The sequence below is a fragment of the Asterias amurensis genome, chromosome 8 (assembly GCF_032118995.1).
Source record: "Asterias amurensis chromosome 8, ASM3211899v1".
In the NCBI taxonomy this organism is placed as follows: domain Eukaryota; kingdom Metazoa; phylum Echinodermata; class Asteroidea; order Forcipulatida; family Asteriidae; genus Asterias; species Asterias amurensis.
This window is the reverse complement of record NC_092655.1, coordinates 2,685,572-2,713,445: the sequence shown is the minus strand read 5'-3', so window position 1 is coordinate 2,713,445 and position 27,874 is coordinate 2,685,572. Positions and strand designations below refer to the sequence as shown.

The 27,874-nt window shown below is 36.2% G+C and overlaps 1 protein-coding gene across 1 annotated transcript; it reads left to right on the top strand.

Moving 5' to 3' along the window:
• The first annotated feature begins 341 nt into the window (after positions 1-341).
• LOC139941060 (uncharacterized) lies at positions 342-27,743 on the top strand. The gene is made up of 9 exons (XM_071937476.1): positions 342-421; positions 746-1,009; positions 17,779-18,001; positions 20,070-20,303; positions 20,725-20,831; positions 21,308-21,524; positions 21,744-21,894; positions 22,249-22,837; positions 23,733-27,743. Exons 1-9 carry the CDS (start codon positions 401-403, stop codon positions 25,563-25,565), a joined length of 3,639 nt encoding a protein of 1,212 aa, XP_071793577.1. The 5' UTR covers positions 342-400; the 3' UTR covers positions 25,566-27,743.
• Positions 27,744-27,874: the final 131 nt, after the last annotated feature.

Genomic DNA, 27,874 nt, shown 5'->3' with positions numbered 1-27,874 from the left:
TTTGTTTTCTTTCATTTGCCTGTTATTGTCTTTTGTTGAACACGAGAACATCATCAATAATTATTTTTGTTGTGTTCATTTTTGTTTGTTTTAATTCAAATGAAATCATGTCTTTGTTTTAGAATTTAACACTTGAACCGTAAGCGCTGAAAGATATTTTGTCTGTTTACTGATATAATTTGCATAAAATAATGAAACAATGATTTTCAATCTGTATTGAATAAATAACTTTATGCAAATTTTCACCAAGTGAGATTACGGCGCCAAAAGCTAAATAGGTAATAAATTATGCAAATTGGTATTCTTGACGTGACGTCACACAGCCAACAACAAGTAGTTTACAAACGAGAGAAGACAGTGGGCACACCACACCGACGAAAATATACTGCGACGTTAAATAATGGACAAATGTCGGCCCCAGGTAAGAAATTCACTCTTTATATTATTGGTGTAGTTGGTTGGTTTCATTAGCAATAATTTAGTGATAATTTACGGAATTGTTAAGGTAGTTTGAGTACTTTTAGGGACGATTTTTATTGCTTGTCCCGTCGTGTCGAAGTTGGAAATGATGCGCCGCTTGACCTTTGCTATAGTGGTATTTCAATGCTATTGCTGTATAGCGTGTGTGTGTGTATTGTGTGCACAGTGAATGGGGACCCATAAGAATGTAATTATTGCGCACAACTTGGCAGCCAAAAATATATTATTTTAATTTACATGTCTCGTAATTATGACTTTGTTACAGTGGGTCGGCACTCCATGTGGCCAGCATGGGCCCAACACGTTTTATAAAGGCTGTAAATTTTATAAAAACGGTAAATGGAGAGTTTTGTCGAGGGGTGAATTTTTCTTCTTGAAAACTTCCGAGACGGAGCCACTTTGCATAGCTGAGCTGCAATTACTGTGGCAAGATGACAAGGCCGTGAGTGGCGGTTTGATGCTATCGAGTTCCAAATTATATTTTCTTCCCGAAGACACTCCAGGGGGCCGAACAATCCGCCATGGTGAGGTAAGTCAGAAAAAAAATAAGCATTTTTTTTTCAATGATTTTGGTGTAAACAATCTTTGTTTTGAATTTGAAATGTATGTTGCCCTTTTAAATCGAGTTGCATTTAAAAAACTTTTGACAAAGTTTCACTACACACTGGGATGTGTGATGCCACCACACAACCTTCGTGAATACAAATTTGCATAGAGAAAAAAAGCAAACATCAATTGGGGCAGGAAAAGTCTTGTTTGTGGTGCTGGAAAATCAATGAATTTTGAGTTTTTAACAATACTTGACACTTATAAACTGATGTTAGGTAAACTTCAATTTATTAATAATTTACATAATTTAAACTCATAAGTTTTGTTGTTTGATAATAATATACAAACTTTGTTTTATTTTCATTTGGTGAATGCTCCGATATGCTAAGCGTTTAGGGAAGTGACACCAGTATGGTTAGTTTATGAGGGGATTGTAATGCAGGTAATTCCTATGCACTCATGGTTGAATGCTCTTGGTGAATACGAATCAACTGTTTGTGTGGTGTTCAGTTAAAAGTGGCTGAATGCCAGGGAATCAATACACCCTAGTACACTGACTGTGTATGTAAATAGATTTACTGGGAAATACTTTGCATTTATTTTTGTAGCTTGTAGTAATCAATTACTATTTAATCAAACTAAATGAGGCCTTCATATTATTTTTTCAGCAAACTCTAACATGAGAAACTGCTGGTTATGTTACTTTAAAGTTCAAACTTATGAAGTACCACGTAGGCCTACAGCTATCAAATATCCTGTGAAGTTATTATAAGAAAAGAAGTCTTAAAAAGAAAGTAAAAACTTGAATTAAAAATATATAGTAATGTAACAGTTAGTAATGTCGTAGTTCCTTCAACTTTCTCAAATTAAAGAATGATAACAAAGTTTACGTTTTTCATATGTATCACATTTGTTGTAATTGTATGCCATGATTTATTGAAATTTTGAAAAGTGTACCTTCTGCTGCTTTTTGCATACCATAATTAAGATAAACAATATTTTATAATTAGTTCCCTCCCTGACCATAGTCTAAATGCTACCTCTATATTCGCTCTGACAGAAGTTTATTTTTGTGATAACGATAGATGTAATTGTTGGTTCTCCACCAAATATTCGCAAACAAATAGTTAATGGACTGAGTTATTTCGACCCTAGCAGAGTTTTTCTCGAAGGCTAAAAATATCAAAACTATTTGTCAGTTTTACACCAAATACATATTACTAAAAAATTTGTATTTACACCAAATACATGTTGAAAAAAATAGTACTTAATTGATAGAAACTAATGTTAAAAATTGCCTGTTATGCTTTCAAGGACATGATTTTTGTTAAATGTTTATCTGTGCATTTACTAATAGCCTGCCCATTCCACAGCCATGTCTTTAAAATCTTCGGGAAGTTGTACTCAAATGCAGGAAGTTTGATGTCAATTTGTACAATAGAAAGTTCTTAGAACTGAATTAGTCATTGTATAATTGAAAAGGCTATTGTTGTTGTGTCGCAAGCGTTACTATTGAAATTAAGCTATTGGTTTTTTATCAAGTCAAATCCATCAACGTTCTCATTTGTTTACCGTTTTTTAAGTCCCCCAATATTTCTTTTGCCAGAAAGAATAACCGAACCTTTTTATTTCTATCAGACGTGTATATGGATAACACAATTTTAAATAAGCATGGCCCTGAATTCAGATTACACAGTATGCATAGAAGCTTGTAACCTGTGCTACATGGAGTCATGTGTTAGTGCTTGGTTGGTGTGTTTTTTAATAGATTGCCCGGAACTCAATAATACATCTCTGCTTGGGGTCTTTGTAGAAGTTTGATGTTTTTCATATGAATAGAAAGTTTCAACCAGAATGATTTCACTAGAAAAAAATGTTGACCGTAAAACATTTGTTAAAACTCATTATTGGGATTGTTGTTTTTTGGATTTAAGATTAATCGAAAAGTGATTTAAGTTGCTTTAAGAAATTTTAAACTGTCTCCGTAGCACAAAAAATAGTTTCAATATTGTGAGAAACAAACGCAGTTTCAATACGGTGAGAAACAAGTTCTTTCAGTCAAACTTTGATTTTAAAAAATATGCTGAGTTAAAATCCTTATACGAATAATTCTTCAATTTAACTTTTCAAAACTATTTCCTATATTGTGAAAAAACAAACATTTCACTGAATATCCATTCAATACAATTTCTCCTTCTTGATATAGATCCATACTGTCTAGTAGTAGTAGTTGATAGATAGTGCATCTCCTATAGCTGATATTCCACCCAATGAATAGGCCATTGTTTGTGCAGCAAGGGCCAAGCTGGTCCCCATTGTATAGCCCTTATTACACAGATTAGGCGGCCCACTGGTTCAGCCATGGTTTAGGCTATGGGACACTTTTTTTTCTCCTGCTGAAGGTAATGAATGATGTGTCATTATGCTGAACTCTAAATGTTTCCTGTGGAGTGGTGGAGGTAGTTATAAACTGCACCATAGGTACTTTAGTTTACGCTGCATTTTTTTCTGGAATTCTTCTAAAGAGTCTGTGTGGGATTTTATACTGGCCTAATTTGAAAATACTTTCTTAGTTTAGTGAATAATTATGAAGAGTGTGAAGTTTTTAGTTGTTTGTTAGATATTTATTCAAGTTGTGTGGTTTTATTTTTTTAAAGCAATATTAATTCTTCAATCTTGTCTAGGAACGGATAGAGCAATGACCAGATTGGTAATAAACATCTGATGTAATTCATAAAGCTGATGCAAAAAGGACAGGAAGTCGTACTTCCTGATGAATCAATTTTTTCCTCTTTGATTTAATTCGCTAACCGTTGTTTAGAGTGATCTATGTGTATGATTTGTTCACTCTATTACACAAAACACACGAGGGGGATTGTGTATAATTTTTTTAATTAAAATTACAATTTGTGATTTGCCGCTTTGATTTCTCTACCTTTTTTGAAGGTATGATAATCTTCAATTCAGTAGAAGAAAATGAATTGTTTAGAAAGTTGTAGTCTTGCAAATATTTGGATTTTAGACTAAAAATTACAAGCTGATATAGTTGAAAAACATTAAGATAGAGGAAATCCAAAGTATGGAAATGAATCTTCCAAAACATTAAAACAAGATGAATCAATACTTCTCAAAAGTTATTTAAAGTAAGATGATCCAAAATTGTTATAAAAGATCACATTGCACTGTAGATAAGTTAAATTAAATAAATCTTTGGCAAACATTAATTCTAAACGACTGTTATCCAACAATATAAATAGAATCTGGAAGAATAGTCTGTTTTTATCTTTTGGACTGGCCGTCGTATCAGAAGGGGGGGTAGGGAAGTGTGTTCTCATATACCAGACCATGGATTTGGAGTGGTGCGTTAAGAGTAGTGTACATAATACATAACTGGGTCCTTTAATAAGCTGTTGATAAACACCCGTCATGAATATTGAAAAGATCAGAGTCTGTGCTGTATGGAAAACAGCATAATGACAATTTACATGGCAGGGTGAACAGTATGTTGATGAAATAACCAGCGTCTCCCCCAGTGATAATATGATTCTAGTGTGTTTATACAATAGATATTGAATACCTAGCATGTGATAAATTCTCAACTAAGTCTGCATAAACGTACTGATCACTTTGGACTGTAATCGTGTCAATTGTTTAATCACATGTGTGATATTTTACAGGATGTGCTGTCCTTATGTTAGCTACATCAATAACGATTTCAAATTTCCTATTATAGTAAATTTCTCAGGTTTAATAACTAAAACTTCAGTTGGGAGATTTGTGTAAGTCTATTTACATATTTTTATTGGGGGGGGGGTGTCATTAATGTTTGTATTAGTAGGCCTACACTAATGAATTTCCCCCTTTTCTTTGTACATGTTGAGATCATTTTGAGAGCAAGTATGTTTCTGAAAAAATATTGAAGAAACAATAAACAATTAGTCAGTATATCTGCTAACCAAAAATACTACACTTTTTTATTTCAAATACCTCATACCCACAAGTTTGAAAACCAAAAAATATATAAAGCAGTAATGAACAAACAATTAGGCCTATCTGCTGTTGATTTCTGATCATCAGTTAATTTGTGATTGATTAGTCCATGGAGGTAGAAATGTTATTTAGAAAAGTCTATCCGAAAATCCCTCTGGGTGCTCAGATTTGTTGTTATCAAATTTTCTGTTTTTGACAAATCTTGTGACTCATTTTACAAGAGTTTCCTGATTGGACCTGTGCGGCGACAAAATTATTTTTAAACAACAACAAAACGCACAATTTATATAGCCCCCCCCCCCCCCCTGTTGATAGGATACCTAGGGATTTTAAATTCCGAATTGTACTTTTTATTACTTTTGGAATGGAGTGTACACCTGTTACCTCTCAACATAGGCATTCCCATACACCCAAGGTACTCAGAGGTGTTTGTTATTCATTGTTGCCTTGTGACATCAGAGTATTCAAATGCTAATTAGTTTGGGGGCTACAGGATAACTAAGCGCTTGTTACTTTCTATTTCATTTAGGTACATGTATGCTCACTGTGGCATGCCTGATCTACTTCATGGAAGCATTGATGGAGACAATCAATTTTACAGTTTTTATGAGGCTATGAATTTAGATTATAAATTATAAATTATACCTTATTTTCGAGTAGCGAATCAGTGAAAGTTGGTAAAAATTATAAATATTTTATTGGCTTTCAAATGTACATAAACCAATTTGAATACAGACATTAAAAACTAAGTCAAACAAGTTACAACTCATAAAATCAGAAAGTTTTTCCTTCCGATAAACCTTACAGATCTTCATCAAAAGTTTAAGAAGTTTTGTTTAAACATGATTGTCTTTATAATAGATTGTCTTTGTTTCTAAATTTTTCTCACAAGATTGATTTACAACAAAATGGTCAAATTGATTCTATTTGAATATCAGTGGGTACAGTATAATGCAATGATATTATGTTCAATCCTTAAATTATACTGCTCTCTGCAATTGAAGGTCACCTATCAGGCTGTTCCATTATCTTCAGAGGGGGAAACGAATAATCATTATTCCACTGCTCTAGACAACAATTTTGTTCTCCATGACCTCTTTACTGTTAAGGAAAGCCATTTTGAATTAACTGATAATGGTTCAAGCAGCCAGTCGATAATATGTTATGTTTGTCCTTACTTTTTGTTCTTTTTTCTCTTGGCTTATATACTTTTATATTTTAAAGGGATGGTATACCTTTTGTAATTACTCCAAAACTGAATGACCATGCAAACTGACTCCGTAAGAAGCTCTGCAGCTGTTGATAATGTGTTACATTCTGAGAAACGACTCCCTTCTAAGGAAATTTGTTTAAGAGCTAAAGGGATTTAAAAACATTTCAACCTGAGAATTTGTTCTGCATGAAAAGTTTCTCTGATTGTGTAACATTCCAAATACGGATTGTTCTTCCTACGTTGACACAATAGCTCCAGATTAGCAGCGGTATCTCAAAAAAGCTATCGCCTTTTGAAATGGAATGTTCACAGATTAGTTTCATTATGTAAACCTACATTTCATATAGGACGAAAACAATCGAACGGTTACAAAAACCAAAAGGATACTTTTCCTTTAAAACAAAGTTTAGCATTGTGAGAGGAAAGATGATTAACTCACCATATAAGTAATTGTCGGTTTCCTAATTCTGGGATCGTGTGTACGTACCGGTGAGGCAAAGGAAGTCAATATTTTAATGCATGTTAAGTTCAACTCATTTCCGTAATGTCTGTCTGGAAGAAGAATCTTATTGCCCATCGACTATATGTTTTCTTTTTGAGAAAAAAAATCAAGAGTACATTTGTCTTTGCAAAAACACAATGTGAATTGTAAAATTTATAACCGTTTGTCTTAGTTGTCTATATTTTTATAGAAACTCAAGATATCCTTTAGACATCACTGTACTATAAAGAAATGTTTTGTTGCAACTTGAAGCAAGTCCCAAAAATTCGAAATAAATATTCCAGCATTTTTTTGTTTAAAAACAAATCAAAGCCATAACCTGTTTACCATCAGATTGGTTTTTGCCAATTTAACACTCAAATCACCCCTTTCAAATTTGACTCAATCAGAAGCGCATATCAGTCTTAATTGTTGGGTTTTTTTTTCTTCTAATCTGTGAGATTTGCAACAATCCTGTTGTAAGTTATATATCGACATCCATGTGAAATGCCTCTGTTAATTAAAATCAACGTTTCTGCAAGATTTTTCTTTGTTCAACCCCAAATCAAGAATTCATTTTGCAAGACCAAAACCTTAGTGAGAAAGAACTTCCTAGGCTATTATTATTTGAACAAGCACTATGAGAAGATTCATCTCATTTATCTCATGGGTCTTTCCTATTCTTGAAACTTTTTCCCAATATGTATTCACTAGACTTAAAGCCATTGGACACTTTCTGAACAGAACAAAAATTAAAAGTTCAAAGGTTTGCAAATAACTTCACTATATATTCACTAGACTTAACTCAAAGCCATTATTTGAACATTCTTTTCTTTGTCATTAATTATATTACAATGAGTTATTGTTAATATTCAACAAGTAAATAACAAGACAAGTGAGCTTATCCAGTCATGAGTTTACTGGCCCGGGGGCGAACTTTTTCCCCAAACGACATTGCAATATTTTTTCCCCTTTCCGTCAAAATTGGCTCTTTCCGTCAAAATTACGTCATAATGAAATTAGCCTGCTCTTTTTCCAAATCATTGGCAATGTCGTTTGGGGAAACTAAATTAGCAGTCCAGGGCTAAAATCGATGGCCTCAGAGCCTGATACACACAGACTTGTGTACATTTTGTTTAAAAAATGGTATTTCGTTGCCAACAAAATACTTGTTGGTCTAGCTGGCTCTTTTGATGTAATGAGTCACTTTTGTCTAGTTTTACTTTAGCACAACTTATCTTAGCAGGGGTAGTGACACATCTTTTGATTAAGGGACTATGCACTGCACTATATTGGTACCTAATTACTTTCTTGTTTAAAGCTCAGGGTCAAACAAAGGTAAGGCCTTTTTAATGAAGTATTCTCAGGAGAGTTGTAAACCCATATGGTTTCATTTCACACAAGGCTTGAAATGTGGCTGGCATATAAATACTTTTATCAGTATATTTTTTTTAAATTAGTATCAGATTATCAATTATCTTCTTGAGCATTTGCTGTGATGAAACACTCAATAAAAAAGTTAAAAAGCAGGGTTAAAATTTTCCTGTTTAGTTTCTCCCCTTTTTGGAAAAAAACCCCTGTAATATAATAGCATCATTGATGAAAAAAAACATATTCACTCATCAGACAAAACAGTAGCAAAGCTTTTCACAATTCTGCCAGAGCCTTCTTCACCAGTCCTCAATAATTGTCTTCAAAGGTTATTGAAATAATCAATATCATAATTTATAAGATACACTCCATTGATGCTCTTTTCAATTGTCCAAGGAGTAGGTCTACTGTTTAGCACACAGTGATGTGGAAGTAATTTAACCACCATTTGGACAGGGCTCAAATTTCAAGAGAATCTCTGCATAGACCACTGGGTCCAATTTTTATAGTAAAGTAATGGAGGTAGCTAACCACAGAATTAGTTGCTTCGCTATGGATGGCCTGTAAAGCATGTGGTTCTATCATGGAGCAATATGGACTGTAAGCAGAGTACCACAATAAGCAGTGCCATTAAATTGGGTCCAGGTTTTGTAGCTTATAACTTTCCACTGGACCAGAATAATTATTTACCAGACCTCAAATATTTCTTTGGTTTTTGTTAGTATCTGCTGTTAAACGTTTAAGAAGTTTTGGGATCGGAAAGCTGACTAACAATTGGTGAATCTTCTTAAACATGTGAAGTAAATACAGTGGTTGTTTTTTTTTCCCATGGTTACTGGCCAAATTGCCAAAATAACATGACTCTGGGGAGAGTCTTCAGACCTTTATACATTAAATACAATTGGTGAATCTTTTTGAATATGTGTATTAAAACACTGGGCCAAGTGCTAAAATTACTGGACTCTGGGTAGTGGTCCAGTGAGCCCCATGTGCCAAACAAAATGAGAGTCCCTTCAGACCTTCAACTTCACAATATATTTTTGTCATATCTATCAGTGCGAAGGAACCACCCATAAAACAGTGAAACCGGAGCCATAATGGATTTAATTACCCACTATGATGATGTGCTGAGACCTTCAATGAGTCAATATCCTGAGAAGCGTTTTCCAAGTTCGGAATGACAAAATACCAACACATGCTCCCTGCAATCACACACTACACGCATTACAAATATTATTAGTGCACTGACGTTGCAGACAGTTAAAGAATACCATACTGCTGTATTTTGCATGTTAGAAGTTGACTCAATTGGGTTCAATTTCAATAGTTGCCAGTAACTTTTACACTTCTGTTGTTGTTCTCTCTTTACACACAGAATCAATCCATAAATAAAGATGAAGAAAGACAAAATTACATAAACATAATCAAAAAGTTGAAATTTTTTGTTTCATTGTAAGGGCTTGAAATGTTTATACATGCGTGAGGCCAGTGATCATAGCACCAGGCCAGTAAACTCATTATACTGAAACTAAAAGAACACATATTAGTTTAATTTTCTAATTAGTCATCGGATAGGATCAGGCAATGAATGAGGCAGTCATGTTTATTAATTGGTTTACTTTAGATAATAATCACAATATTCATAAAGATAATACTGCTTAGAGTGAACCAAAGTGCATAGTAGAGCTTTTCAAACCAAATATACACACCAAGTACTTTTCAAAGACCTCACTTCAGTCCAGTGTGCTGAGGCCAATCTTCCAAAATTTGGGTCCAGAGTGCTTCCTTTCAACATACAAAATAAAATGAGCCCTAAATACGGATTCTTAAAACCTTCAAATATGAGAACTGGCCATTTGGACTCCCCAGTCTCTCTCTGGTGAGAATATTCAGAATATTCAGCCAGACATTTACACACATCTGTGGAGGACTGGGATTGGTGAACTTGATAACTAATTTGTGAGTTTTCAGACTTAACTACTTCTATTATTACCTTTCCTGTACAGTATACTTTTTGTTCAAGTAAAATTGCCATACAAAATAGGGTTAAGGGAATTTTAACAATGGATTTGACATATTTTTTTCCATTAAAAACATGCTTCTTAATGGGTTGTCAATGCTTTCATCTTTAGAATGTTTGTTTTCCTTTTGAGAAGGAAACTGGGTCTACCAATCTGAATAAAACAAATGCTGCTTCGTCTTTGAAACAAACAGACTGCATCTATTTTTGAATAATTAAATTACTTGACCCATGCAATTATGGGTCTCTGCTCGGCCTGTGTAGAGATGATGCCTCTGTATGTCTATAAAAAATGACTCATCATTCATACATGAAACTTCAATAAATAAACGTCTCACAAAAAAAATATTTGTTCATACAATATTGTTCAGCCTTATTTGCTTTTAAGCTTTGTTATTTTTCAATTGAACTAATCTCGTTATTTGCATGACAAAATTATTTTTGATTAATGATCATTGAAAATTAATTTTCGAGGATGAATTGGCGTCTGTATAATCCAAAATGAGACTGCTTGCTGAGTTCCTAATAATATTAATTATAATAGAAATATGATTAGGGAAGGTACAGTTGGTCATCTCTCTTAAAATGATTGGCAATAAAAACTTAGCCTCTACTTGCTAAGAAATACAGCAGTTTTTGATAGTATTATTTCCCGTTCAAGTAAAGTCGTTATAGAAAAATAGTTGAGTTTTTTCCTGGAAACTTTGAATCTGAGAACAATTCGGTCAGAAAACATTTCTCAGATTGTGTACTTAAATTATTGACTATTCTTCCCTCTTGAACATAACCACCCCTGATTTTCGACAATATCTCAAAAACCCTATCACCTTTCTAAAATAAATTTACCCATGGTAGTTTTATTGTATGCATGTATTTCTACATTTTTATAGGATTAAAACAATCGAACGGTTCTAAAAATAGGTTTACTTTGCCTTTAAGTTTAGAAATCACTATATGCCTTAAGATTGAGTGATCGCCACCTAGTCATTTTGGAAAGTATGTAAACCTAAATATACAGAATTTCCTGTGGCTGTCCATTTACAAGGAAATGGAGCTGTGAAAGAAGGTCAAGGTATGTCTACAATAAAACATACAGGAAAAACAGTCCTTATGCAGGACGCAATCATAAATGCAAGAAGGGTCAAACACTGACGTTATGTCTGCTTGTGTTATTATTTCAAAATAATTGAAATCCAAAAGAGCTCAGTTTAAATCAGACTTTAAAAAACAGCAGAAATGCATTAATTCCTAATTATTATTTTATTATTAAATAAAATATTAATGATGGAAAGGTCTTCGTTAATTATTACATTTATCCATTAAAATTTATTGATATATTTTTGTTTATGTTTTATGTCGTCCTGTGGTGGTGAAATTGCAATTGAATTATTTGATATTTTACTAATTTTTTTAATATTTTTTTTTGAAAGGCTATACAATTGTTTTCATTTGAATCAACTCTCCATGTAGCTGCCTGCAATGACCAAAGAAATTTCTTACAAAGACTAACAAACAGTTGATCTCAAATTAATTTTCGCCAGGTTAAAAAAAATTAAATAAAAACCCTAGAATGCCAGTACATGATGAGTTACACATAAGGAGGAAGAGAAAAAGATACAAAGAAAAAAATAAAAGGTGCAGGTCGAGATAAGACAAGCATCTGCCTGGAATTTACGTCTAGTAGTAAATACCATCCCCTCGGATCAGTTTACCAACCGCCAGAGCGGGTCACCTAGTAATTCTTAATTTAATGAGAGTGTACATTTAATCAGATGTTCCTTGTAACTGTAGTATGGTCGCTGTATCATCACATCTTGCCCCTTCCTCTTTGATTTAAACTCAGATATTTTGAGAAACTCCTCATCTGTGTTTCTTGAACTCTTAAAGTTGATGAGAAGATGTAACATTTTGTTTTGAAGTAGTTAACCATCTGCGCTAGGTTTTGATCAAATTGACTATAAAAGAAAATATGCCTTCAGAAATTCCTTTGAAATGACTAATTTCTACGATGAAAGAGCAGTTTTAAAGTTGAAGAATTAATTTCATTTTGTGAACGGAACCTAGGTTTGTCCATGGCACATCTTTTTCTCTTAAGAAATGAAGAAGAAAGTTAAAACGTGTGAAAGTTTCTCCATTAAATATTCTTACATATTCTTGCCAATATTTTAAAAGCACAAAAAGTAGCTAAGCACACCACAATTATGCTTACTAGAAGAAAGGTAACCAGCCAAACTAACACGACTCATGTTTAAAGATTTCTGCTTAGCATAAAACTGTCAAGCAATTCATACTGCCTAAAAGCAACTCTATGAAATTGGTCCCACAGCATCAAGCTGTTTAGCAGATAAATGTGCTTAGCAAATGTCTTTGCTGAAACATTGTAAACTTTATTTGTTTTTGAGCTGGTAACCTGTTTCTGATGAACAATATATTTGTCTGTGCTTAGCAAGCTTAATAAAAATTAAGCCCTGCATTCAGTTCCAGACTATAATGACAAGTTATCAATATTCATTACAAATGAGACGTAAATCCTTGGGCTGTGTTATTTCAACATCAATAATCTTATTTGTAACACAGACATTTCTTTCCTGTGCTGTGGTCCAAGGCTCATTTGTTTGCCCCATCAAGAGCCAAGCCAGTCAGAGGGTAATTCATAATATTTTTACCACCTGCAAAGCTATAAACACACCACCTTAAACCAACTCAACAGATTAGCCAGTATCGAGATTCAAACACTCACTTCTGGCCGCACCCCTGTTTTAATTTAGGCAAAGTTTTCTTTATGGAAGTACAGCAACATTACTCTTGTTTTCACCGTTTGACCCATGACAATATCAAGATTAACGTCTCCGGAATAACTGCTAATATTTAACACCATAATTTAGACAGTGAGTCACTGTCCCATGAATCCCCCCTATGTGTCAGCTATCAGCACTTTACTTGGGCTGCCTGACAGCTGGGTCTGTTTTGCCACTTTACAACAAATTTCTGAGTGGAGGGGAAAAGGAAACATTTACTGGGGTGATCATCTATAACTGAATGCTGGTAATTAGATGTACTGTTTGTGCATGATGGTTTGTGTGATCTAGCCTTTTACAGCTTTGCCATTAACATTTTTAAAATAAAGTTTAGTACGCACAGAAAATTACAAAAAATACCAATTCGAAAAGTTTGTTTTGTTTATAACTTGTAAATACAGGATAATTACAGTCCTGATACTTCATGGAGGCACTAAAGGTGATTGCCTCCCATGCCCTCTTGTCGTTACGCCTTCTAATGCTGCAGTAAAAATTTACAATTTCCTCATAGAGTGCCCTTCACCCAGGAAAAAACGCGTTGGTGCCCTTTGCCTTTCTAAAACAAAGCATACAGGCCTGGAATTACAAAAGAGATTAGGAAAACAACTAAATTATTCCATTAATTTAAATTTTGACTTTTATTGTTTGTTCAGGAATCATTGATTTAATTATGTAAACAGTCAAACTGGAATCAGTTGCATCTTAATAAAATAACTGAAGTCAACCAAAACAATGACAGCTTCCTACATATATTCCGTAACTTATTAACAGACTTTGGAATGGGAATAAATAAGTTCTAATTAAATAATTTTGCTATTTGATACGTTACTTAGAATAATAAGAGGACAGTAAAACAAAGAAACACAAAGCAGAAATGAGATTTTGGACTTCAGAATGTACTCTTTATTTATAAGCAGAACCTCTTTGAAACAGTGCTCTTTATAACGAGAGCCAACTGTGTTTATGAACGATTACGATGGAGAAAAGAATGTTGTAGTTTATTGTTTAAAATAATGATTGAGTAACAAGTTTTAGTTTTGAGGCGTCCCAACTTTGACATGGTGGAGAGTTGGTTTTTAAAACATGCATTATACACGGAAGATCAACAGATACAGTATGAACAATCAGTCTCTGATTGATTCACAGACCCTCGACTTGTACTAGTCTGCATATTGTTTATCATTCGCCACCCATCAGGAATGAGCACCAATGTTAAAGGGACTGTATGGTTTCGTTTTAATAAAGATACCAACAAATCAAATGTACATACAATGTTGAAGCTTTTTTGTTATAAGCAGGCATGGTATTCTTTCTGCTATAACAACATTCTTGATTTGTCTTGCTGTAAAAAAACACAATTGTTATCAAATCCATTAAAAGTCTATAAAAGCCTACGCTTAATGCAGGTATGTAGGCCTTAATAAAGATTAACTGTTGTTTTCCAATGTGTCAACTGTCGTTCAGCTAAGTACCAGTGCAAAATGTCCTGACAAAAATATTTCTGTCTACAGTGGATGTGCGTGTTTGAAACAATAGTTCCCCAAAACTTGTTCTTAGTCTTTCTTGTGCAAATAGTTTGATTTGACAAGTAACAGAAGCTTGTATTGTAAGCTTTTTAGGTGTTTAACATTTTAAAACACAGTTTTTTAAGACCGGTTCAGGAAGTGTGACAATTAATCTGATGAAATTTCATGCAGGTTAATTTCGGGTTAATGAATCATAAATCCTCCTCAAGTAAATAAATGTGTTTTGATGTATGTGATTAAACAAGTCAAGGTCGTATACTACAGTGTTATTTGGTCCTGTGTGGATTGGGAACACTCAACAGTAGAGCAGTCCTTGCTCTATGATAAAACCATAAAGGTACGTGTATGTAGAAACCTATCACCAGCAATAGGACCAGCACACCACATGCACCAAGGAACACAGTCATGACAGTCTAGTGGTTTGGTTTGACTGAGAGTAAAAGCAATGGCAATAAGATTCCACAGTTAATTATTACCATAGGAGTTTATGACCACTGAAGGGTGCAGTCTATAATCAATATTCACTGAATATCAAGTGTCAATGTTTTGATGAACTTTGAGTTTCTTCAGTACCTTTTTTTTAGCATGACAAGTTTATTTTTAAAATATAAGAGGTTTATCAGATTGTGTCAATACTTAGAGTTATAATTTTATGTTAGAAAAGGCAACTGTTTAAAAAAAAAATCTTTGAACTTAAATTAATCATAACCCGTTAGCTCATTGAACACAAAAATAAAGTTTTGTAATTTAGAATGAGAAAATACTTCAGAAGAAAGTTATCAAAGTTGGCAACTAATCCTTAATATTTCCTTGAAATCTGTATTATGCAGGGGTCAGGGTTGTTTACATTTACAAGCACTGCACACATTTTATGAGCCAGAGCAAGTGCAAAGCACAACAGGAAATTGTTAAGTGATTTTCTCCTTTAGGATCTCTAAATCTCAAAACAATTTAGCTATGTTTTGATAATCACAGTCTACTTAACTTTCATTGTTGTATATGGTGAGCATTGAATGTCACTTCTGCCTCCTAATTAATTGTTATCACAACCTTTTTCTGCTAGAAACATTGATCTATGCTTACAGGATCAAGCAAGTACATTTTTTTTGTAATAATGCGCCAAATGATTAAATCCTTAAAGCTGATTGGGCCCAATTTCAAGGCTCAATCTGATATAAAATTTGCATTTTAACTTGACTGCAATTCAGCCTTTGGCTGTTTTTTTTTTTTTTTTTTTTTTTTTTTTTACTATAAACCATATCAAATGTCAAATTATAAGCAAAAAAGAAGAATTGGTGCTTACGGAAGCAGGGAATTAGACAGGTTAGCAAAGAATTTCTGCATTTTCACATTATTTTTAAGGCATTCTTCACTTCTTCATTCTTCAAATTCAGTGCTCCCCTTTAATTTAAGCAGAGAATAGTGATCACAGGCGCAGAATTCAATGGTAAGCAGGGCAATGAAATTGGGCCCTGCTCACTCACAAGATTACTTTAATATTTTAATTGCTTTATGAAAAATACCAAGGGAATTAGTCATGAACAACAAAGCACATTAAGTGTTATTTAAGCTGGTAACTGTTAAGCAAGGTTTTTTTTGCCTGGACTTCATGACTATGTGCATACCCCTTGCATCATGTCTGTGCGTTTTTGCACAGGTACACTGTAGAGTCTATTAAATAGAGACAGACATACAGAAACATGTCATTTTGAGGACTCCAACATAATTACTTTGGCAACAGTACACCATACATTGCTGAAGCCCTCACTGCATGTAGTAGACTTCATTGAAGAGTTTTTATTCTCCAGGTATTACGGACCCTGTGTGAAGTGTGCAGAAGATTGTGTTGCCTAAATGACTGCCTTCCGATTGGTGGACAGGTGGTCCCACAATGGTTAGCGGGGTCCATGGGTCAGGCATTATAAATTAAACTCCCCACTACTACCTGTACTCTCTCATAATGTGATCAGAATGCTGTGTAATGTTGCATGGTGGCATAATAATAAGAGTCCATGATGGAGTCAGAGGGATCATTAATAAGCAATAGACAATTGAAATCTGTGGATCTGGAGAATGTCATGATAGGGGTTTGTTTTGAAATCAAAGAGTCAGTTGTAAACATAGAGTGTGTAAACATAGAGGAACACAATAGAATGGCCAATAAAAAATAACCATTGTTTTGGGGTTCGTTTGTTTGTTTGTTTGTTTGTTTGTTTCTTTCTTTCTTTATTTATTTCTTTATTTCTTTGTTTCTTTATTTCTGTCTTTCTTTCTTTCTTTTGTTTGTTTTGGTTTCAATTTTTTATTCTTTTATTAGTCTAATGTATAAATTTGTATACTCTGCAGATCACATTTAAACTAGTAATGTTATTCAAAGTTGTCTTTTTAGGAAAGAGAGAAATTAAGGTCGAATCAATTATACTGACATTTGATAGACTTACATGCTTATTGCCGAAAATCTTGTTTTTTCCTGTTGTTGTGACTGTGTTATTTATTGCAGGTTTAAAAAACAAATCATTTCCTTGATCTCCAATTTGTTAATTACATTTTTTAATTTAGTTTCATTTTTGCTCCTACATGACTGATGAATCGGAGTTACGCGACTGAATAACTTTCATTAAATATGATCTTTGAACTAGTTTTGGGTCACACGATGAACTTTGTGAGTTATTGTGAACGGTAAATGTCATTGTTCAGAAACACTCTTTCAAGAGTGAAGGCCAGTGAACCCCCAAAGTGTGATATATGATATGTTTTATTACCATTTCTTTAACAGAAAGCAATTTGGATTGTGCATTTTAGGCTGTGACAATTTGAAAAAGGAATGTCATTGGAAAGAAAATTTAACAGTAGAACATAATGATTCATATTTAACTTTCCTTTGAAAGTGTGGGTTTTAGGTAATTTCATGTCAGAACACTGTCTGCTATGTTGTGCCTAAGAACAACATGTTTTACTTCACTAAATGGTGTAGCTTTAAGTTTGTTTGGCTGGTTTTATTTCAAGAGGCAAATTTATTTTATCATTTCTCAGTGGTAGGTATTTTTGTCCATGAACAACTCTTGAAAAGGATAAGGAGCAATGGGAGCAATTCCAGACATTATTTTAGATTTGAAGGAAATTATGTGCCCCTTCATATCAGTCCCCCGACTTTTGTGCGCACTTGTGTTTTATTGGGTTTTTTCTTGTTTTTTTTTCTCCTTTTAATTTGTGTGTGCATAAGAAGCAAACAAGGAATTGAGACTCAGTGAGCGTGTTTCTAGTTCATCACCAGGCAATGTTGCTTGGCAAAAAGATGCATGTTTAAGTAGAAGTAACAACAAATGCTTGTTTTGTTCTTGATCTTACAGAATGAGCTGGTATCAGTCAGTGGTAAAGCCATTGTCCGATTGGACGATCTCATCGACTGGGTTTGCACCGATGTCAGGTGGACAAGGGGTTGTAATGCAATTTGCGAGAAAGACATCAAGAGGGATGCGCAATCCACCGCAAGTGATCAACAACAGATGGCGCTCTTTGCACAGAACAGTGGGATGAACATCAGCGATATAAGCAAGGAGAAACAGATTATGGGTGAGAACAATAAAACAATATGCTTTGGTGTTTTCTTTCTGAGAAATGTTACTGTCAGATCCTGTGTTGACATAGCCTCTCTGGATTTTTGGCAATATCTTAACGCTGGCCGGCCACCTTACAAAATTAAATTTGCACAGTTTTGTTGTAGTACGCTATGATTAAAACAACCAAAGGGATTAAAAAATCAAAGGTGCAAGTTCCCTTTAACTATAACCTTGGAGAGGATGTGTTTCTTTGCATGTTTTAATTCTGTGAATTACTCTTTGTGAAATTTCATTTAAACAAAAATAATGATAACGGTAATTGAAAAAGTACCAATCACTGATGGGGAAAAACACCACTTATTCACAAAACAAATAAACACTCCAGCTTGTGAGTACAACCGGAAGCTAATGATTGTAAGATTTTGGGATTATTTTCGCTTTGTTAAAAATATGTGTACAGGGCATTCAATGTTCAACGGACACATGGCCAGGAAACGGTTATAAAGCAAAGGAAATAGTGTTGGGTACTGGTGGTAATTTTATGCTTCCTTCATGATTGTTGTGAAAGGATTAGAAACTACAGATTCTTTGGTGTTTAAAGGCTTTGGACACTAATGCTATTTACTTAAAATATATGTTAACATAAAACTTACTTGGTAATGAGAAAACAAGAGCTATTGATAGTAAAAAATATAAAAAAATAAAAAAAACACTCTGAGAAACGGCACCCGGTAACGTTTTTGAGAGAACAGGTATATTTGAGAGAAGGGGTAATAAAAGACTTCAGGCCTGAAGCTTTTTTGTGAGACATCTTAAAGCACCTTTTTTCTTTCATTATTTAATTTATGAACCAGGCTTTGGGGTTTACATGCTACATACAAATAATAAAAACAAAGAATAAACAAAAGTTTTTGTTTGACGATTAAATTAAAAAACGCTGAGGTACAATGGTGAGGTGTGAATTGTGTTTTTGATTAGCCAATTGTTTTAAAGAAAAAAATGGTTCTTGGCTGAGGAAATTTAAGGATTCGATACAGTGCCCTTTATTTCTAATGTTAACTTGAGTCCAGATTAAAAACTGATACTCGGTAAGTATGCCTGAATGCTGCTGCAAAACAAAATAGTAACAGTAACAGATAAGTTTGATTTTTTTAATGGGCAATTACTGCTCACATTTACCTTATGTCTTTGAGAAGTATGTTTTATGGCTTCTTCAGTGTAACTAAGGCTTTGCTGACTGGAAGAAGTAAGTAAGAATTTTCAAATGAAATAATTGGGCAACTAAGCTCATTAATTTTTGCTTTTATGATAATGAAAATGAACAAACTGACCTATAGTAAAACGCATATGCTTTCTAAAGTGCACTCAGCCTAGGAACATGCAACTTTGAGAACAATAATGAAATTAGCATAAGGTTATTTTTTGAATGTTTAAACCACAAGAAGTACTTAGAAAACAATTTACTTAGGAAGGAAGTGAAACTGATTGATCATTGGTGATGTTGAAATGCAAGCATTCTGGGGTGTGTTTGAATAGCTTCCCTGACTCAACTTAACACACAATTTTATTTTGAACAATCAGTTTTTTTCCCTTTAATTTGACCTTTGGTCCGAATGGAATCCTAAATGTACACAATGTACACAATTACAGAGAAGTGTGCATGCTGATATCATAATAAATAAGTTTTAGTATTTAATTGGTATGGTATCAGAGATTTATGGACTGCATATTTATTTTATATTACCCTTACACCGTTGAGTCTTCTTTCAAGTTATTCACAAAAAATACACAAGCTCAGCGCCGTAAAGCCCGGTTCATACTTCCTGCAAATGCGAATGCAATACAAATTTTGACATCACAATTTCGCAATGAATTTCGCAAAAGTTGAAATGTGCTTTTACTCCTCTGAAACATACCCTGCAAAAACAGACCCATGACATCAAAATTTGGTTCGCATTTGCTGGAAGTATCTACCAGGCTTTACTGGGAAACTTACTGGGAAATCTTTCCCTTTTACTGTGGATTTAATTTTTATAATGCATTAACTCTTTCGCTCCCTCACTCTCTGGATTTCAAAATAGGTTACAATGATGACGAACAAGACAAAGTCATCGTTCTAAATTACGCCAACTACTGCCGGTTCTGTGCTGCATTGAAGCGCGTTGAGCTTGTGCAGGATTCATGGGCCAGCAATCCCTTCATGAGAACGTTAGGCATATTCACCGTGCCGCATCGGAACACCAGAATCATGTTCGTCAAGGATGAGTTTGACCATCCGACACTTGGGGAGAACGAAAAATTGTGTGACCATTTAGGTGAGTACCAGTCTCTGGGTTTAATAAAAGTGTTTGTTTTTAGGGGTGCAGCAAGTCAGAAGAAACAGTGTCTTATTCATAGGCTTGATGCTTCATGGAGGCAAAAGAAGCAATTGCCTCCATTCAACCTTTGGTGCCTTTTGAAACATCCCATTAGTTATTTACAAGTTTCTCATTATAAATGAGAAAATGCCTTGGTGCCCTGGTGTTTTCAGGAACAAAGCATCATGTCTTCGCTCATTTTGCTACAGGCATTTATTCCCATTTGAAAATATTGACACAGGCAAATTGGGTTCTGGCTTTGGGCTAAGTCAAGCACTCTAACTTTTCTAAGCAACCAACTGGTTCAAGAAAAGATTACATAATGCACCAAGGGTTTAACATGTTCTTCTTTTTCTGTTCTTACAATAAACTATCGTAGCTCCAAACATGAAGGGTAGACCAAGGAAGAAGAAGCTGAGCGTGCAAAGTAACAGCAATGAAGACTTGATGGGTGACTCCAGCAATGATGGCACGGAACATGCACAGGTAGGAATGTTTCATCTACACAGAATAAGGGGTGTCATGGCCGTGCGGTTTACAGCAGTAAATTTGATTTCTGGTGGTTATTTCATCGGAGTGTGGGTTCAAATCCCACACTTGTGTCTTTGAGCCAGATGCTTTACTATAATTGCTTCTCTTCACCCAGGTGTATAAATAGGTACCGGGAAGGGTTAATATTGATGCAACAGAACACTATCTAGCCCTCTCATTTATATACCTTGGTTAAGAGAAGAAGTTATGTTTAAGTGCGATGGACACGGGTGTCATGACCGGGACTCAAACCCACACTCTGATGATTCAATTATCAGAACTCAAGTCCGATTCATTCAGTAGACCACTCAGCAACGACACACCAGATTCCACAAAGGATGTATGATCAATAGAGGGGGCTATTTTCATCGAGCTTCTAGCAATATCAAGTTGAACACTAAAATCCTCATTGTTTCTTTCTCTTCATCAAGGTCAAACATGAGCTTCTTAGTGCCCACCACCTTAAGAAGCTGGAGCACAAGAAACTCCAGGGCAAGTACCGCACCAAGATAGTCAATGGCAAAGTGAAAACGGAGATCAAGCGCGTCCGTCCGAAAGACGAAGCAAGCTTCTTGGCTGGGTTGTTTAAGTTCATGAAGGATCGCAACAGCCCTATTGAGAGAGTACCAAATCTCGGCTTTAAGCAGAGTAAGTTCTGGGACAGAGGTTGCTAAGCTGCTAAGCAAGCAAAGTTGCTTTGCAGAAAACCCATAGATTTTAGTATAGAGTGTATTACTTACCAAAGTCCTGTAAAAGTACCAAGTATACAGAGCTTGTCATGAACCAAAGTTAACACAAAGAATAAACAGTAGGTTCATATGAGTTTGTGTTTTTCATAAATAGGTTGTTCTTTTTCTTTTCCCATAGTTGATCTGTTCTTGTTCTACTCCATGGGTCAGAAGTTTGGTGGCTATGAGGCCATCACGGCCAGGAGGCTCTGGAAGAAACTTTACGATGTCCTCGGTGGCAGTGTGGGAAGCACTAGTGCGGCAACTTGCACTAGGAGACACTACGAGAGGTAAGGACATTTTGTATCCGGACATGACATTTTGTATCCGGACATTACTTTGACCTGTGAATTGAAGTAGGTCAAACCTTGCGAACATTTGCGGCCGCTACGGGTTCTTTGGTATGAGCTGCTTGGAGCCGTTATGGTCTCTATTGGGTTAAAGTGTTATATGTTGATTGTAACAAGCCACTTGGTTTTCACACCTCAGTGGAGTTTCAGTAGCGGAGCAGAAAATCTTCCCCCATTTCATCTTTAGAACGCTTGTTATCTTTAGAACCCTATCTTTTTCACAAATTTTTGATGCACCAGTGAACTTATAAAATTGAATTTAACTGGAATTTGATATTGATGTTTTTATGTTAGGCTGATTCTACCATACGAGCGATACCTCCATCAGGCAGACTTCAAGTCCCATCACATCAGCCATCAATCCAAAAGTAAAGACTCTTCCGAAGTCAAGTCAAGCAAATCCCACCATTCCGACAAGGAGCACCACTCCAGCAAACACAAGAAGAAGGACAAACAGGCGTCGGAAAGACCGAAAGGGATGACCAAAGCAGCGGAGACGTGGATACGGGATCACCAGAAGAAAGTGGCTGCTGGTGTCTTCCAGCAGAAAATTATGATGCCGTTGATGTCTCAAATAAAACAATCTTTTGAAGTGGTGCCCACTACCCATAGTGCCTCAATGATACCTGGAATGACCCACGGAATCCAGCCACCACCACCACCTCCGCAAACAACATCAAGCTCCTCACAGCTCCTGCCAGCTCCACTTTCCAATGAGCTTGTTGTGCCCAAGGAAGAACCCTCCTTGATGCCTAATTTGAAAATGAAACTGAAGTTGAAGAAGTCAAAGCACAAAGACGGGAAACGGCCCAAGGCGCTCAGGGAGCAACTACAAGAGCTGGAGAAACAACGAGCATTAAGATACATTGAGGAGAGAAGTCAGGTTGGTACTATTGTTATTAATATATACATCTCTCTTGGCAGTTAAACTTCACTTTTGAAGGGGCACAGCAATTTAACTCTCTGGTAAGGGGCACCACTATGAGGACAATTTAAAAATGGATTGGAAATTTGCAAAGGGCATCGCAGCAAAAGCACAGGGCACCATGGCAATTGCTGTTGGTGCAGTGGGTTATTTTGAGGCCTGATCTCTGTTAATGAACCAAGGATGCCTTACGAGTAAACTTAGGGTGATATCAGCCCTGATACTTCACGACGGCAACGATGACAACTGCCGTCGATGCCCCTACCAATTGCCGCAGTGCCCTTCAAAAAACCCATTTTTCGTGCCAATTTTTGATGTTCCCTTTTCTCATCATTGCCGCTGCGCCCTTCCTCCAGAAAACAATTTATATTCAAAAAATGTCAAGTTCGACCTTTTTTTAAAATGACGCAGAATAAAAAAGAAAAAAAAACGCACATGTCCTGATGTCTCTGCAAAATTAAAACCCAATTTTACGCACGTAATTCATATTCACAACAGCAGATTTCAGCCCGCTAGTATCTTGCTCAAGGATGTACACCTTGCTGATATGATCAGAAACAACCAAGCTTGAGTCCGGTGCTCTGAACCAATCGGCCCTGACATGCCATTTAATAAAAGATGAAATTTAAGTCATTTGTAAAATCTGTACATTTTTATAACTAAAAGAGAAAATCTTTTACAGACGTGAGCAATGTTGGTGTCGATGACAAACTATGTAATTTTTACATAAAAAAATGTGGCACAAATGAAATATTCAGTTTATGTTTTTTCTGCACAAATCAATAAAGACGCTGATCATGTACCTATATTTTAGTTTTTAATTAATTGTTTGTTTGGTTTACCCCCTCGATAGTCGAATCCACCACCTGTTTCCAGAAAGAAGACGAGGTCAATCGCTGACATCCTAGACCACCAAGCTAAAATGCAGGCCAAACAGCAAGCCAACCATCCCATCACAACGGCCGCTGAACAGACTGTACCAAGTACGAGTAGCAGCACTCACGGAAACCTGGCTCCGTCATCCTCTGCAATGTCTGTACCCTACACTGGACAGTCCATTTATGTGAATACAGATTCTGGTATGCCTCTGTTCCTGACGTTACCCCAGATGCTGCCAGGAAACAACCAAGTCGTCACCACGATGCCTAACCCAGTGAAGACCGAGGCAGAGGTTGCAAAGGGGGCTCAGTCCGTAGGCCCGTATCCCCTGAACTCTAACATGGCGACGGTGGTCCATGTCGGCCAGCCTTTACAAGTCATGCAGATGCCCACAATGTCATCATCATCATCCCAAGTGAAATGCCCCGATATTTCAACCTCGATACAGTGTCTACCGAGGATGGAGTCACTGGCTTCAACAGCCAGCATGGCAAACACTAGCGCAGCATATTCCTACGCATACAACATGGACATTCCACAGAGTATACCTACCTCCATGACTGCAGGTATGCAGCCTGTCATGACGACGGCACCTCAGTCACCTTGTAGCTCAGTTACTGGTATGGATTCTTCATCCGGGAGGCCATCAGTGATCCAACACACTCAGCAAGTTCAGCCACAGACATCAAGTCAAGCCTCGCCACCCTTTAGAAACGCTATCCAGCCAAGTGACTTAATCCTCAGAAACCTTTCCCATGAGAAGGGAACGTCTGTTGCAACCTCCTCCTCGGCCCATTCCACCGTTGTCGGTCAAAAACTCTCAGATCTACCCAAAGATGCAGTGGTGGTCACACCACGAATGGTCAGCCCGTACATGGCCTACATTCCAATGCCGTCATCAATGTCGTGCGGGGAAGGGTCAAAAACAGATGCCAGCAAGGATCAGTTAAATAAGAGAAAACGAACAGAATCGGGCAAGGAGAACTTGAGCAGACCGCTAAGCCCACACGGATTCAGTGTGGATAGAACTGGGAAGGTGACATCCCTTCCCTTTGCGCATCCTGTCTTCCCTCCCCCAGTACCTGTGCAAGAAGAACCCTGTGATCTCAGTATGCCTAAGAGGAGACGCAGCCCGGTCGATCCCATTGGGTTTAGAATTGAGGCTGGTCCTCACGTTAAGCACCGATCCTCCTCGAAGAGACACGGTGAATCAAGCAAAGAAAGAACTCGAAAGCACGAGGAGCCAGGCTCCAAGTACCACTTGTTAAATCACATGGAGGAAGCCTTCCCCTCATTGGCTTCATTACCAAAAGTGAAGATGACTCCCAACCCACGAGGTTCCATAATGCAAGGAGTGATCAATCCAAGTACACTCAGCCCTTCCTCTAAACCCTCAGACCACAGGGACTCACCCTCAAGACAAAGTACAAGCTCTAACGAGACGGCCCCTTCGCCGCATCCACCACCCTTCCCGTACTTCCCTCATCCCGGTATGCAAGGCGTGCCCTCTGACAAACAGCCAAAGAATCATTTTGTCTTTCCAGAGTTCAACCCCCACCACCTCTCCCAAATGATGGGGTACCCACCAAGACTCTTTCACCCTTCGTTCATGCAAGGGCCGCTGCTAACCCGCCCGGAACTCCTCCCTACAAGCCTACCTCCAAGTATGCAGCTGACCCCAGAGCAGATGATGAGGCGAGAGATGTTCTTCCCTCCGCATCTTCCATTCCCAATGAGACCATCTTTTCTTAGCTCCCAACCTCTTAATATGAGAGATGGCCAGCAGCCTTACATGCATCAAAGTTGAGACCTTCACGACAGAAATGCCTCAAAGCTTTGTGAATGTAACCGATTGCAACAGCAGTTTTTATCTGTTTCAGATTTGCCTGAAACACCCTGTGCAAGTACTGTGTTTAAAGTTAAAGAAGGGATGTACATGTAGTGTGTACATCTGGTAAGAATGTGTAAAACTAGTTTGAGACTGTTTTTCCCAAACAGCAGATAGTCCAGGCCGATCTCAAGAACTTATATTCTAGAGTCTATGGGTTGGCGCAGATTTGTGCTTCACTGCAGCAGTGGCTAGTTGGCTTAAACAGCAAAGACTGATGAATTGACATCTAGTCATAGACTCATTCCTAAAAGTGTCATCGTTTGGAGGGCAAGGCCTTTTCATTTAGCCAAGGGCAGTTACAATGGAGAACATTTTGAAGGAGCACCAAGGCCAAAACTCAGGGCAGTAGAGGCTGTGTAATTCCAAGCCTATAGTCACAGTGAAAACTGTTCATTTTCAGACAAGACTACATTATCAAGGTGATTTTTAAATGCATCTGGTGCTTATATTATAGGATGGCTTAAATCATTAATATGTCAAGTATACAATCAGCGAGCAATGGTGTTAGCCGAATTTGTCCATGATGTATAAGAAATGTCCCAAAACTGCCATCAGAAACAGAAATTGTTGATTTGACCATAGAAAAAATCAGTGTAGCGCCCCAGAGGTAAATCAGAATTATTTATAAGCCACTGAACATTCCGTAGAGCAGGCCTCAAAGTAATTTTAGGACAACTTTTTAAAAGATTAAAAAAAAAAGTTAAATCAAGTATACAAACAATATGCATATCATATCTTGTGTTGAATATGGTAGAGCCAGATGCTCCTGTTAACAACTAGTCTTGATTGGGAATGCTGTTTTTGTATTAGTCAGTTGAGGGCACCACATTGACTGCCTAGGAGGCTGACTCAGAGAGACTTGGCAAGTCTATGAATCTGTATCGAAATTTGTGTGATACAGATATCTCGATACAGATATCAGATCTCTTCTCCGGTATAAGCACCCTGCACTAATGACATCACTTTTGTTAAAATAGCCGGCTGTCAGACAAACATGGCAAGCCACATACGTGATCACTGAGTCATCGATGCGCCAAACTGCACTAGTATTGTAGTAAGTCGCGAGTAAACATACAATTTGAACGTACGCACATTATGTAGTTAAATTGACACTTTTGTCTGAGAGTCGGGTAATGAGCTTCTATTTTTAGAATTGGTGCAGATTGCTATAGGTTTGTCTTGCGATATCGGCAATTACATTAACAAATTGATCGTCACCAATCAAGACTATGTTTTAATTGCAACAGTCCCCATTTCCAGTTGCAATTTTTTTTATATCTTCTTGTTCCAGAGTGGTACACCGTTTCACAATTACAAAGTCAGTATTATCAAATGTGACCTGGGCCCAATTTCATAGCTCTGAATTCTGCATAAATCAAGAGTTATCGGACAAATTTTATACAACAGTGTGTGAGATTCTTAAAAGCTTAATCTGCGATCAATGGTTGCTAAGTAACATCAAAATGGAACTTTGGTTTCCACATGGTGTCTCCATTTTAAATACTTCCAAACTAAATCACACTTTTCATTGTGTATGTTACAAATTTTCAGATAAGATGTTTTGAGAGGAATGGTAATTTTAACCAGAGAGATCATTAACAATTTTTTGAGATTCCAATATTTTTTTTACAATGTTGATCTCTTTCAAAACCTCCAATATTATTTTTGTATTTTGTTGTAAATGTCAAATTATTATTATTTTGTTAGTCACAGAGTCGGTTAGGTCAGTTTAGTAGTGTAGAAAGTAAATGTTTGATATTATAAATATATAAATGTGTTTGTAGAGTTTATTATTGGTTATAATCTTGGCCAGGTGCTTAGTGGTTGTGTAATATATATTTGTACAGGATATAAACTAAATTTCATTATCTATGCAAACAAAAAATAGGTCTAGCTTTATTTTGGTTTATAACTTTGATTAAACGACCATTGTTAATATCTATAGTGTACAAGAACAGATGGTTTATAATGTTAATTTACTGTTTAATTTGTTGTGAAATGTACAGGAAAGCAGTCCGAAATGCACACTGTGAAGATAACATTTTGTCAAACCACATGATTTCACAATCAAATTTCTGCTCGAAGTCTCTCCTGCTGTTCAGTGGAAGTTGGAAAAGATAGCACCTTTAACTTGTCCAGATTTATTTAACCATAAAGTGCACTTATTCAATTCCAGGTATATATAAACTGTGACGATGCATTGGTTTTGTTTCCTTAAAGGTACT